The sequence below is a fragment of the Ascaphus truei genome, chromosome 10, assembly GCF_040206685.1.
Source record: "Ascaphus truei isolate aAscTru1 chromosome 10, aAscTru1.hap1, whole genome shotgun sequence".
Lineage (NCBI taxonomy): Eukaryota > Metazoa > Chordata > Amphibia > Anura > Ascaphidae > Ascaphus > Ascaphus truei.
The window spans coordinates 8,745,645-8,760,636 of record NC_134492.1 but is presented as its reverse complement, the minus strand read 5'-3'; the positions used below and the strand labels follow the sequence as shown (position 1 = coordinate 8,760,636).

Sequence of the window (14,992 nt, the reverse complement as noted above, 5' to 3'; positions counted from 1 at the left end):
GTGAGAGTAGAGAGGGGGTGGAAGAGTGGGAGGAAGGGGGAAGTGAGGAAGGAAGAGAGGGCAGAAGAGTGAGAGACAGAGGGGATGAGAGAAATACATGGAGAGATGGAGGAGGGGAATAGAGGGGGAGAGCAAGCAGGTGTGAAAGGGGGGTGGGGGCTCGCAAAAGGTGCCAACACGGGGTGGTTAAAACTGTAGTCCTGGGCCCTGGTAAACCTGGGCAGAAATTGGATGTTACGTATTATACTGCAAATAATATCAACATAAGTATGGTTTGTTCTCAATACTACATACAGTAGCTTTGTGTCGCAGTAGTGTGTGTGTGTGTGTGTGTGTGTGTGTGTGTGTGTGTGTGTGTGTGCTTTTATAGTCTATAAATGGTTAAGTGCTGTGGGAGGAGTTGGACAATGTGGCCAGCTTGTGGAGCACTACATACATTTGCTGTTCAGAGTGAGAGAGAAGCTGCTACAAGAACAACTGAGTTCAGCTCTGTCTAATTGCTTGTTTATTTCTTAGAAAATCCTGCAGAAACTCTAACTCTAAGTAAGGAAACCCCACTAATGAAGACATGAAAAGTACCAGTGGATGCAAAGAATCTCTCTTCCCTTCTGCTGCCCTATCACACCTTATTCAAGCTGGATTCGTGTATGCTGTTATCCTGAAGGTACAAAATCAGGATGGAAATCTCAGTGACTGGTAACTGTATGTGGGACATCAACACTGATAAGGTAAACTATTGCTAGCATTATAATGCAACAGTATGATTTATTATAGACAATAATTGTGTTGTGTTATAGAATATACCATCACTGCATAAATAAGTGATAATAGTAATGAAAAAGTTATCAGAATATATATATATATATATATATATATATATATATATATATATATATATATATATATATATATATATATATATATATATATATATATATATATATATACACACATATATACAGACACACACACACACACACACAGATACACACAAACATTAGTGTAACAAATCTACAACATTGCTTAGGCTTAAAAAAATACAAATGTTTTAAAATATATATATATTTTAATTCTGGCAATGCTGATATGAATGCTGCAATTAGTATGCAGTGAAGCACAATGGGACAGATGTTGCAATAGATGAGTTTGACATTTGCCTTTTATTTAGGAATAAAGATGTGAGAACTTGCCTAAATTCACTTGTTGCATACTGTATGGTTCGCTCGAACATTCGATTATTTATTTATTTATTTTATGCAAAACCCAGATCCCGGGCGGTGGGGATTTTTACTTGGCGAATTGGTTGGAAAACTTTTAAAAAGTTTGGTTTTTGGAAAACTTGGCGAATTTGACAGAGTGTGAGATTGCGGGCAAAAAGTTCGCACATCTGTAGTGAGAAAGATATAGACGTTTTACTTGATGATTCCAAGTTTCTGTGAATGTGAATGGAGTTTTATTAAATGTGTGGTGTGGCAGACAGGGAATAGCAAACGCTTTATAAGATGACAGAGTTTCCAGTATTTAATGCTGCACAACATAAGTAATACAAGAGCCTGCTTCAGAGAAATCAATATGCCAGTACTGTAACGAATGAATAAATGGAGATCATTTCTTGAGTATAGTGCTAGCTCAAGGCTAAACCGTTCCATTGAGACTAGATGTAACAGAATGTCACTGTCACTGTAGCAATTAAACGATAGGTCTGCCACTCACTGACTCTCCCGCAAGTGTAGCTAATTACACTGTATTTATATATTCATGATTAACGTTTCATTTTATTTTTGTTGGGGATTGTTTTTATTAATGTTATTACTCATTATATTGACCTGTTTACACTGGACCCATGCCTGGTCAATCTGTAGACTCCCGGATGTTAAAATCAGAATGAAAAGCTCATTCTGAGAACTATTTCGGATGCTTCCTAAGTTTGATATGATAAAAACATTGCTTTCTGATGAACTGTGTGAGTACACATGGTACGTTAATCAATTGGTTAAAAAGGAATTGCAGGGATCTATTTCCATATTACTAATGGAAGAATCATGTATGCATTTTTAAATAAATTGTATGATAGTTGAAATAGTAATGTAACATGTTACCATTTGTAATAAAGAAAACACTGTTAGATAAACTGTTTAACAAAGTGTGAAAATGTAACAAAAACATACAATTACATTTGTCTATTTCAAAGTGTGTTTGTGTGTGTGTGTGTGTGGTGGGTGTTAAGTTATGGTGGGTGAAAAAGACGACAAAAAACCTCCACCGTTATAGGCAAAAAAAGAATATCACTTGTGAGCACATGTGAATGTAGCTAGTATATAAGGCATATATATATATATATATATATATATATATATATATATATATATATATATATATATATATATATATATATATAATTATGCCTTATATAAGATTCAAAATAATAGGAGTTTTGAATATAGACATGTGAAAACATTGTGTAGAAAGGAATTAAAATAAATAAACAAGATCAACATTCTAATTACTTCCTCTAGGAACCAGGGTAAAAATAGGTGAGGGAATTATTGTAACAAAAAGTTCCCCTTAAGTAAACAAGTAGAATATAGGGAGATAATCAAAATCAGGCAGGAATTAAGAAATGCTTAAAGTAGGCATTTAATAGAATTGTACAAGATTTGCACTCTCGTTTCATATGTTTTATTATGCGTGTTTGTTAAAATTCAGTCAGTATTAAAATTAAAAATAAAACAGACCCTCAAATGCTTAATGGCATTTGTATTTAAAAACTAGCATCGTCAATCAGACATTATAATAGCAAAATGAAAGAAATATGTCATGTTTTTTTCTTAGATAAGAGTAACCTTTTCTAACAATGCATGGATGATCAACATTTTTCTAACCATTTTGCCTGTATGTTTTATTTTGACAGATTGTGTTCCTTTATAAGACTGAGGACATGTATTAGGTTTCTGAATAACCTCCCAATAATGCCAATGAACAACAGTTCAGAATCAACAATATATCCTCAAAGTGGAGTACTTTCAAACACCACCTGCCTAATGGAGCAGAAGATATCAGTATTTTTTTCAGTCATCTTCATGACAGTGGGAATGATATCTAACAGTCTTGCCATAGCAATTCTTTTAAAAGCCTACCAGAGATTTAGAAAGAAGTCAAAAGCATCATTTCTGTTGTTTGCTAGTGGCTTGGTGATTACTGATCTGTTTGGTCATCTCATTAATGGAACTATTGCAGTTTTTGTGTATGCATCTGACAGAGACTGGATACGATTTGATCAATCAAATATTCTCTGCAGCATTTTTGGCATTTGCATGGTTTTCTTTGGTCTGTGCCCACTTTTGCTTGGGAGTGTGATGGCCGTGGAAAGATGTATAGGAGTCACTAAGCCCATTTTTCATTCTACAACAATGACTTCAAAACATGTGAAAATCATTTTGACTTTAGTCTGGCTCTTTGCTGTTTCAGTAGCGTTGCTGCCTATCCTTACTTTACGAGCCTATCACATACAGGCATCTAGAACTTGGTGCTTCTTAAAAACGGAACACATTGAAGACTGGACAGATCAATTTAATCTGCTACTTTTCTCTTTCTTAGGGCTTTTGTCCCTTGCCATCTCATTCCTGTGTAATGCAATGACTGGTATTACACTTTTTAGATCTAACATGAAAAATAATCAGCACAGACAAGGCAGATCTCATCATTTAGAAATGATTATCCAACTCTTGGCCATAATGTGTGTCTCTTGCATTTGCTGGACTCCATTTCTGGTAAGCTTTGAAACAGCATAAGGAAACATTTATTTTTATTTTCGCTGCTATATTACTACTTCACCCTCTCATCAGCAAAATTGTTAATGATGTTTCAGTGTCAACATGCATTTATTTATAGGTACAGGGTGGGTGGCTAACTCACTTGGCAGTGCTAGACACATACATACCCCACTGCCTTCCCCGTTTAAATTTAGATACTATGAAAATTGACCAAAGTAATTACTTCAAAACTATTTCCAGGCACATGTAACTACTTTTTTAACTTAAACATTTGTTACAAATTACAGTAAGTACTTTCAAGCTGCATATTGCATGAATTCCTGGCAATCGCACGATTTAGAGGCGTGTTCATTTATAGATGTAGTAATGAAAGAGGGAGGAGGGGGTGTGATACCTTTTATTGGACCAACAAGTTGTTGATATGTTGCAAGCTTCCGAACCTCTCAGGGTGGGGGCTACCTGATGAAGGGCCCTGAGAGTTTTGAACGCTTGTAACATATTTGTACGTCCAATATAAGGTATCAGGCCTGACGTTAGTGGAAGGCGGCCTCCTTAGGCCCTGCGCATTTGGGGGCCTCTCGATCCCTCCTCTTCCTCCTGTAAGCTCCATGAATCAACATTCAGCTGACCGGAGGGGGGAGCAAGGGTCAGACAAGCAGCGAGGGGCTTGTGTGTGTTTTTTCCTCACCTTTTCCGGAGCGGGCTGCCACTTTGCGTGTGGCAACGCAACGTCACAAGGTCATATGATGACACGTTGCTATTGCAATGTGACGTCATGATGCCGTGACGCTGCCGGAGGAGGGCTGCTTGTCAAGGTAAGTTCCCCTTTCTTTTTTTTTTTACAAGGGGGGCCCCGCTGCCAGCGTGCCCCACAAAGCCAAGGCCGGGCCTGTACCTACGCCCTCTCCCTCCTTTGTTACTATATTCGATTGTAAGCTCTTCGGAGCAGGGACACCTTTTCCTAAATGTTACTTTGATGTCTGAAGCACTTCTCCCCTTTATGTGTTATTTGTGTCATTTGTTATTTATATGATTGTCACGTGTATTACTGCTGTGAAGCGCCATGTACATTAATGGCGCTATATAAATAAAGACATACATTCATACATACATACATACATACATACATACATACATACATACATACATATACATACATAGAAGAAAGGACCAACACGGCTCCCCACCCTTCTTCATTTATAGATGTATAGTATTTATCACCAACAAACAGTAAAGTTTATGTAGTTAAATAAAAGGGGGTAGTCAGGCGGGGCACAGCTGCCGTCTGGATATGAATTGAAAGTCCACACGCTTAAATCTTAAAGGTTGTAGTTTAATGAATGCATACACAGGAAAAGTATACTGCTACAAAAGACCTCTTGACGCGTTTCGTCCCGCGGGACACTTTGTATCTATGTAGTTAAATACATGCAAGGTACGAAGTTACCTTGGTAATGACTTGGTTATATCCTGGCATGCTTTCCAAGGATGCTACTCACTTTTTGATGCCATTGCAGAACTTCATATTTACAGAGGCGAAGCCAAGGGGGGAAGAGGACAGGTGCATAAAGAATAGGTTACAGAGATATTATTAACAGATTTTATCCATACATATTATCCATTTAAATTTCACATCCATATAATAAACAATGTATATTTACACTGCAGAAAATCACCTATTAGCAGCAGAAAAGGAAAGAGGAATGGAGAATACTGTGCCACTGTTTTTGAGCTATTGTGTTGTTTTTCTTGAGTATATAGGTTCCAGTGCAAGAATGTAATTATTATTTATAAAAATCTTTTACCAGGAAGTAATACATTGAGAGTTACCTCTCGTTTTCATGTATGTCCTGGGCACCTAGTTATAACAATACAGGTTACATTAAAAGAACGGGTTATACAGTCAATTCACAGACATTTCATGGACAGATAGAGTTGGAAAATTGGGTACAGGGGATAACGGGCTTGTGAGTTTCAGATTGTTACATAGTTACATAGTCACATTGAAATAGAGAAGCTTTAACATCACCAAACGTCAACGAACGTCACCAAACGGCTCACACTGTTTAGCTATGCCAAAGGTTGTCCGCCTTTGGGGCGATGCAGATGTACACTGAAGGAGTTCAAAATAAATGCAGCTGTGAATACAAAGTTCTTTGTCCTCTTAGCTCATTAACATTCCCGTGGGTGGAGTTGCCGTTCCACAAAGTACAAGCAAATGTTAACTCTTAGCACACTGGTCCTGTGCAGAGGGGAGCAGCTCTTGTGGTGCCCCATCAGGTGTCCACCTTTGGTGTGATGCAGATGTACACTGAAGGGGTTTAGAATGAATGCAGCTGCGAATACAATGCACTGCACATGTGCGCCGAGACTGGCCGCCACTGCACATGTGCGCAGAGACTGGCCGCCCCTGCCCACGTGTGCCGAGCCCGGCATGGTGTTTTTTGCACAAGCGCGATGGACACGCACGATGGGTGCGAGTGTGATTGGTGACGAGCATGGATCCATTAGTACCGTGATGTCACTCGCGTTACAGTTTTTCGTTACAAGGCAAGGATCTTTTCCCATGAAAACACTGTCGGTGCGAGCAAAGAAATTTCACTTCAAAAATCTCCATAGAAATAATTTAGTGTATGTTTGATCAAAAGTAGGCAAAACTACTCTTTCCAATGAGAGAACAGAATGACAGCCATATACACTCAGATAGACGGATATCTTCAACCTACCGTACTGCAACATAAACAAGAAAGGAAAAGCTCTATGTAGAAAGTATTAGAACAAGGTTAGTTAAGGCAATAGCACCCAAACTTGTTTAATTGAAATGAGTGTCACAGACTGAACCTTACAGTATTTACAGATCTGTCTTAATATGGAACAGTGGCGGCAGCAAAAACGTGATTAGACACATTAGAAATACTTCAGACTTCAGTTTTTATGTTATTTAATAAATGTGAAATTGCTAAGCTACAAAAATCATTTTAATATGATTCCATGTATAGAAAAAAAGTGCAAATTCCCCTTTCATGCTTTTTACCGTTAGCATCTAGTTACCACGGCTTTCTCTATCAGTTCTGTTTGAAATCACTCATTTCCCAAATAGATTAGATTGCTTTATTTCTCACATTTTCAGAACACATCACAGGGAGGAGGGAGTTTTCATATTTAATATGTAACAGTATTTATTAAAAAAATCCAAGACCATGGAGGTCCCAGGTGGGACAGGAATGTATGCTTGTGTGCAATAAATGTTCTTCTCTATTTGCAGTTATGATTGTGCCCGCTGGCATTCTGGGAGATTAGAACGATGAGTGCAAGGTTTCAAGCATATCCCATTAAACATATGTCTGTAAATGGACCTGGTAGTGGGGATAAAATAGAATATTGTTTCCACATTGGTGTAATTCACATTAGCTGCCTAATGACTGTTGGCATGTTGTGAAATGTGTTTATGCCTGAGGGTATTTGGAGAGGGAAAAAGAGCAAAGAGAAATAGGAAAGTAAGGAGCAGGAAATAGAGCTACGTTTGATACTTTCTGTTTAGTGCTGGGGTAAAGATGATCCTGCCTACCATATAAATGCTTTGCCTTTATTTTACATATCCCCGTATACCAGCACTGACTAGTACAATGTGTCCGTGTAAATTGGTTTTCCACGTATGAAAAAATACAATAAGTTTTATAACATGAATAATAACTTAAAAATCTACAGTATAGCTGATTTAACAGTCTGGCTGGAGAAAGTCCACACTACATCAAGAAATGTAATGCTTGAGATTTGGGCTGGGAGATATCAAGGGGGGGATTGTTAAATTAAGCTCCAATAATCAGTGTCTGTCAGAGATCAATTCCCTGTTAACTGACATTCAAAACAAGGGCATTTAATGCGGGATCGAGCTCTCCTGCTCCTTATCAGAGCTTACTGGATCCACTGGAAGACACTGTTATTAACTTACATACCTGGGAACCTGCTTTAATCCTATGTTTAAAAATAATAATTTAAAAAAGTGCATGAATTGCTCATTTAAGTCTTGGTAATCTTTTCTAATTTCAGTTTGCTCTAGTGCAAAGTTTGGGCAGCATTGTAGCTATGTTGGTGGGTATCTACAGTGGCTTATTTAGCTTATACCATATACAAAGCAACTATCCTCTCATATTTCACTATAGAAAGCTAACAATCAAATGACTACATTTATCATTGATTTACAAGACACCAACCTTTCACACAGAGCAGTATAATACGTGCGACTAAAGCTACATAGTGACACATATTTAACCGCTTGAGTGCTCTTATGATGCATTTGGTAAGTCACACGCCTTGGCCCACCACTGACCCTATTACCATGCCAGGTACATTATGGGGAAATTACATTTTTACAGGGGCCAGTAGAGTGGTCAAACAAAAATGGAGCCCATGTCGTGAGTGGGTGAGAGGCGGGGGTGAGGGGGAGAGGGGGGGATCAGTCATGTGGCACTGTGGTATCATGGGACCTCAGGCACTGACACGGCTAGTAAATGGTGAAATAGAATGATGATCCTCGCAGATATAACAGTGACAGAATGCTTCGCTGTCACCAATTCTGATACATTTTGCAGGATCGAGAAAGCGAACAAGTGTGTATGGAAATAGGATGTGAGGAGAATCCATCATATGTGTGGGCTGAATTCATTACACTATAACTCATGTAGGAAAGTGTTACATCGAATGGTTCGTGGGATAAATTCCAGAGCAGGGACAGTGGTAATGAGAAGAGAGAGTTGACCTTTTGACAAAGTATGTAAGCATGATAAATGATATATAAGGGGTTATTCAATAAACTGCAACAGTGCCACTTTAAATGTGAAACGATATAGGGAATAATTTGAAACATTTGCAGAGGGCTTTCAAGTATAAGCAATAAAGAAGAGCCCTCAGCCTGTTTTCCATTTACTCTAACACTTTGTGTAGCTGAATATTTATATTTGAAATACTAGCAATTCATAGTTGAAACTGATAGAAAATGATATCAATTTGTCATTTAATGTACAGTAAGTGCATGTAGCTTAAACCAATGTTTTCTTTTGCAGGTTTCAATGGCTAACATTGGAATAAATGGAGACGATTCACTGGAGACATGTAAGACTATACTATTTTCCCTTCGAATGGCCACATGGAATCAAATTTTGGATCCTTGGGTTTACATCCTCCTGAGGAAAACTGTCCTCAAAAAACTGTTCCGGATTGCCAGGCGTTGTTGTGGTGTGGAAGTTATTAACTTACATACCTGGGAATTCAGCTCCATCAAAAGTTCTTTAAAAGTTGCCGGTATTTCCGAATCGCCAAGTTGTACACGAACGAATACGCTCAAAATGACCCAAAACAGCGATACAGAACAAAAATGTGAACTCCTATAGAGCAAATCATATTCTTGCTCAGATGTTGTTTAGGAATAAGTAAGTGGTTCGTGCCAGAGGGTTTGGAAGTCCAGTTTTATACGTCAGTAAAGAAATCGTGTATAGCTGGAGTGGCCAACTGAAGTCCTCGAGGGCCACCAACAGGTCAGGTTTTCGGATAGCTGCGGGGTGACACCGGGTAGCTGAGAGGGGGGTCGTTTGGAGAGACTGCGCGCTCAAATACAATATTTTCTACTAGAGGTTTTCGGATATCCCTGCTTCAGTACAGGTGGCTCAATCAGTGGCTCAGTGTTCGATTGAGCCACTGAGAGAGCCACCGGTGCTGAAGCAGGGATATCCTGAAAACCTGACCTGTTGGTGGGCCTTAAGGACGGGAGGTGCCCAGCCCTGCTGTACAGAATAGGACTGATGGAAGAACCATGTCATTGTTATCACAAATACTTTCCATTGGCTATAAATGTATTTTAGTCCGAAATAGCAAAAGTATAAACTTTTTGTCATTTGTTTTTTTTTTGTTCATAGTCGTATGTAGCATATTTTTAAGTGTGCAATATAACTGTATATACAGGCTGTACAGAATATAAAGAATAACATGTTTAAGTTAACATAGTTGGTACACTCCTTTTGTTTGTTGTTTTTTTGCTCAGCTGTATAATTGTTTGGTTGACTGATATTTTTATAGATTACCCCAAGGGAATGTAAATTATGTAACACCAAGGATAAATATATTTGTAATAAACCAAATGAACTATAAGGGACTTTTTACTAGAGATGGGCGGACTTTTCACACGCTTAGTTGATCTTAGCGAAATTATATTCCGATTCAGCGCAGAAGTTCGCTTCAGTACAAAAGTTAGTGGCAAATTTGAATGTTACTGAAAAGTCCGTGGGCGTCGCCTTGTCAATTAATTACTTTCACAATTCGATCGAATTTGGAAAAAAATTTTTTTTAATTGACGGGCTGCTACTTTGCCGCGTCAAAAAGGTGACATAAGATGATTTTTTTTTTCATTTGGAACATTTGGACGCCAAAAGTTAGATCACCTTTGAAAAATGTGATAGAAACTTCAGAGAAATCTCGCCAGGTTTGCGCATCTCTACGTCACATGAATATGGCAGGTACACTAAAGGGAAGTCATTAAGTTACTTCCCTGTTCTTCATAAATAACCTATAATATAATATTATATTTTAGTAAAAAGTGGAAACCATGCATGAAGGCAGAAATATGATTACAAGTTGTGTTTTCAATAATGATGCCTTTGTGACGGATCAGTGTTAAGTGCAATAACGTCTTTACTATGTTAAATGTTGTGTAACCTATCCAAAGATAAGGATGATGTAAAGCAGGGGGGGGCGACTCCAGTCCTCAAGCCCCCCAACAGGTCAGGATTTCATAATATCCCTGCTTCAGCACAGGTGGCTCAATCAGTCCCTTCTTCAGCACAGGTGGCTCAATCAGAGGCGCAGTCTTTGACTGGCTTGAGGACTGGAGTTGAGCATTGCTGATGTAAAGTGATTTGTGTAATATACAATGTGAGCCATTCATTCATTAAATGATCTTCGTAAGCAAACAATAGATTTTTTTCTTTAACAAAGTTACAATTATTTGGGTGTTCTATTAGTTTATGTAAGTAATGCCCCCCCCCCCCCCCACCCTCCTACGTTTTTCACATTGGGTGGTACTTATATGGAGAGATATGAGGTGGCCGCTATTTGATAGGAACGGAAGTCTCTGCGTCTCATTGATTTCCCATGAGGAAAATGCCTAGGAGTTTTTTTCCCTTAATATAAAGAGTTTATTTTCATTGGCCAAAAGACAGTTAGCAGATAATTTGAACAGCTGGTTCTTTAATGTTATATGTAGAATATTAACCAATATTCCCTGTTAGATACATGAAGTCACAAAGCTAATGTTTTACAAATGTGCAGCCCCCGACGTTTCCGTGTTATAAGAGGTTATTTGTGCCTGAGTTATCCTATATAATACTTATCCTGGACTAAAATGCAAGTAAAATACCACTATTGTGACTTATTGGTAACTAATGAGTTAATACCCTTCCCAACTATGATCCCTTCTAGAAGTGTAATGCAAAACAAATGTATTACATGAATATGCAGAGCACATGTCCCATGAGCCTCTATGTTGAATTCAGTGGGAGTTTCTGTTCAGCATTATTGGAGTTTAATCAATAAATAATGGGGGTCATAACCCTGACCTGACCATACTTTATAGATTTGGAAGTAACCATTGTGAGCAAGTCATGTTGGACACAGACAGCAGCCTCTCTGTGATAAGAGGTGCAGCCAATAAAACCTTACACATTCTGTTTGTCCATCCCTTAAGCACCAGAGGGTCAGTGTGTGACAAGGAGAAGGTCAGTCTGCAGGACACTTACTGTAACAGTAAAGAGCTCCAAAGCAACGCTCAGTTTATCCTATAAGGCAGGGGTTCTCAACTCCAGTCCTTAAGCCCCCTCAACAGGTCAGGTTTTTAGAATACTCCTGCTTCAGCACAGGTGGCTCAATCAGTGGCTCAGTCGAAGACTGGAGCTGGGATATCCTTAAAACCTGATCTGTTGGAGGGTCCGGTGGACTGGAGTTGAGAACCTCTGCTATAAGGACCTGTCCTTACACAGTGGGGATTTGCTAGCAGTAAGGGAGTACACAGACTACCTTCAGCATAGGGAATGTATATAAAGCTAGTCTTGGGACAAATCCCAACATTATCTAACCCCTGTATTTAGCTCTGAGTTTTAAAGATCAGTTTAACCCTGTCTGCCCCAAATTAGAAGTAAGCTAGGCTAGAGCCAGAAGAGAGCCTGAGCATCTACCCATCTTGGAGACCAACACAGAAGGAGGACTGAGACTTCTGAGGGTTTTAGACCAGGACCCACAGGATCCAGCCAGAAGAGCCCCCATCGAACTGTGCGACCTGCAATTTGAGTTACACGTACAATCCTGGCACCTTTTATTTAGATAGGCCCAGATCCACAAAATGGTGCTAAGCTTTAGCACGCCTTTACTCCTATTCAAATGAATGGATCTTGCCCTTAGTTAGGTAATTGGGCGGGAAACCCAGGGAAGGTTTGGCCTCTCAAAGCCTGGGACTTCCAGCACAAGTGGAATCCTTTATTTTGCTCTGGATTATGTAACTACACAAGGAGGATTTGCTCATTTTGACATTGGGTGACTAAACATAGTCTGAAAGCCTTTACCGGACCTCAGACTGAATTATTTTTGTGGCCCTTGGGTTTAATAGTTGTATTATTTTTCTGAACCCCGTTCAAGGTATTAGCCGACACCGGTGTCCAGTTTAAAAAACCTTTACCGTCATATGGTATTTTGGTAAAACTGTTTAGCATTGAATACTGTATGTAAGAGATGGCAACCCCCCCCCCCCCGACTAACCCTCCTTCTAACAGAATTGGAATTGGGGGTCTGCCAGAGCTGACCCACACTTTCTAAGCTCCAGGGACCCCCAGGCTCCTGAGATACTTACCAATGAAGTTATCGGTGTGATGTCCTGGTTGTGAAAGGGAAGAGAATTGGCGTTCATTGGGAAGGCGCCACCAATGATTGTGCTAATTTGGCAGACGATTTGTTTCCCCGTGGAGAGAGATTTAAACGTGATATTCTGTAAGTATCTCAGCAACATGGTATTCCTGGAGGTGAAAATAGCTCTGGGGGTTCCTGGAGGTGAAAATAGCTCCCGTTTGCCGTCTGGTAAAAAGAAACAGAGGGGGATAAAAAATAAACCAAGTAAGGGGGATTGGTGCTGAACAAAGACATTCTTTCTGCCTATCTTTAATGTCTGTATCATTTACACTGAGTCCAGGGGTGTCTCTCCTCATGTTCCGGTACCTGGTCTGCGGTCCGGACAGAAGGGGCTGTATGGTTGACAGGCCTTGTTTAGACCATCCACCATGTGACGTCACGTTGTCATGGCAACGCGTCACCACCTGACTTCACTACGTAATGACGACGCATCGTCACCTCTTACAGAAGCCCCCTCCCATGGCAATCAGTTTCATTACTGTGGGGAGGAGCGTGGGGCCTCTGTAAGTACAATAACAATTCTTGGGGGCTTCAAATGCACCCTTACACCCCCTCCTACTCCCTCGGTTGCTCTACTGAACACTGATGTGGTTTACTAATAGTGTCCAAAGTGGTAGTTCCTGGTATGTTTGGATGTGAGTATTTTTGTCTCTACAGCACCACAGGGGGAAGCCCTGGTTCCAATCCTGTAAACAAAATGGAGGCCAGTCATAGTGGATTGCTCCTTGAATTATTTCTCCATAGACATAGGCCTAATATATTGATCTGGCAGTTAGCACACACTCATAACTAGATCTGCATGAAACTGTCCGACAAGTATTCGTGACATTTTCAGCAGTTTTTGCCAAATTCGATTCCTTGCAAAAAATTTTGCCAAACCACGAAGGTCTAAAATTGTGGTAAAAAGTAGTCTTTTATTTTGCATTTTTGCAAGATGTCAATTAATAATTGCTAGACGGCAAGTGAAACATCCTCTACCACAGAGTATAGCCCAGCACAGGTGGCTCAATCAGTCTCTGCATCAGCACAGGTAGCTCAATCAGTCCCTGCATCAGCACAGATGGCTCAATCAGTCCCTGCATCAGCACAGATGGCTCAATCAGTCCCTGCATCAGCACAGATGGCTCAATCAGTCCCTGCTTCAGGACAGGTGGCCCAATCAGTCCGTGCTTCAGGACAGGTGGCTCAATTAGTCCCTGCTTCAGGACAGGTGGCTCAATCAGTCCCTGCCCTGAATCTGGGATATCCTAAAACTTGGCCTGTTGGGGGGGTCTTGAAGACATATATACAGTAAATATATAATATATATATATATATATATATATATATATATATATATAGAGAGAGAGGAAAATTCAGTAGCGCCACTTGTGAAACAAAAATTGTATAAAATATTATGAATTAAACTGTGCAAATATTGTGTATAATATTGAAAAAAATATCAATCTAATAATACAAAAAATGTTACAAATAAGTGAAAAAATACATAAAATATATATATATATATATATATATATATATATAAAAAAAACGTGCAAATAAAACAGGGAAGAAAAGGGACAAAAAATGGAAGAAAGTCCAACCCTTGGTACAAGTACAGTGGAAATACAATGGTGATTGGAAATGCTGCTCAGGGATCCACGGCTGCTCTCAGAAGGAATAACCAATTCCAACAGGAAGACTATAGAAAGAGAAGAACAGAGAGCGCACGTCCCATAGTATAAAAAATTGCCTTTTTATCTTGTACCTTTGTGAGTGTTCTTAATCCCCTTGTCCTCTTTTTTATTGATTAAATGTACTGTTTTTCACTATGGGACGTGCACTCTCTGTTCTTCTCTCTCTCTCTCTCTATATATATATATATATATATATTTATATAGGGGGGCGTGAGCACTGGGGGAGTGGATGCAGGGGGGCGCAGCAACAGAAGTTTGTGCACCCCTGCCATAGGTCATAGGTCCTTTCGCAGAGAGGTCACTGGAGTAGAAGCGAATTCATGTGTTCTGATCCCAAAACATACTTGTTGAATTCTGACTTTCATATTACCTTGGTGAGACCTGTGTACTATTTCTTCCCATTGAAACAACATAAGCCCACACCTGTTGGAAATCAGCTCTTGCTCACAGTTTTATGACTGAAGATAAAAAACTCCCTTCTTTCGATTTAAAAAGTCTGACTCAATATATAAAGAACTCATGTCTTCATTTCTCTAATACTTTACTTAGACAGATGCCATCTTCACTGTACAAAATACTCGCTTGCACTTAAAATGT

The 14,992-nt window shown here is 39.4% G+C and overlaps 1 protein-coding gene across 2 annotated transcripts; it reads left to right on the top strand.

The window, feature by feature from the left end:
* Positions 1-414: 414 nt before the first annotated feature.
* Positions 415-10,726, top strand: PTGFR (prostaglandin F receptor). Of its 2 annotated transcripts, XM_075615728.1 has the most exons (3): positions 415-728; positions 2,912-3,770; positions 8,837-10,726. In XM_075615728.1, the coding sequence occupies exons 2-3, from the start codon at positions 2,970-2,972 to the stop codon at positions 9,161-9,163; spliced, it is 1,128 nt and encodes a 375-aa protein (XP_075471843.1). In that variant the 5' UTR covers positions 415-728; positions 2,912-2,969; the 3' UTR covers positions 9,164-10,726. The 2 variants fall into 2 exon arrangements, 1 of the variants encoding a protein (XP_075471843.1); XR_012804029.1 differs by lacking the exon at positions 2,912-3,770 and having other exon boundaries at positions 8,837-8,967.
* Positions 10,727-14,992: the final 4,266 nt, after the last annotated feature.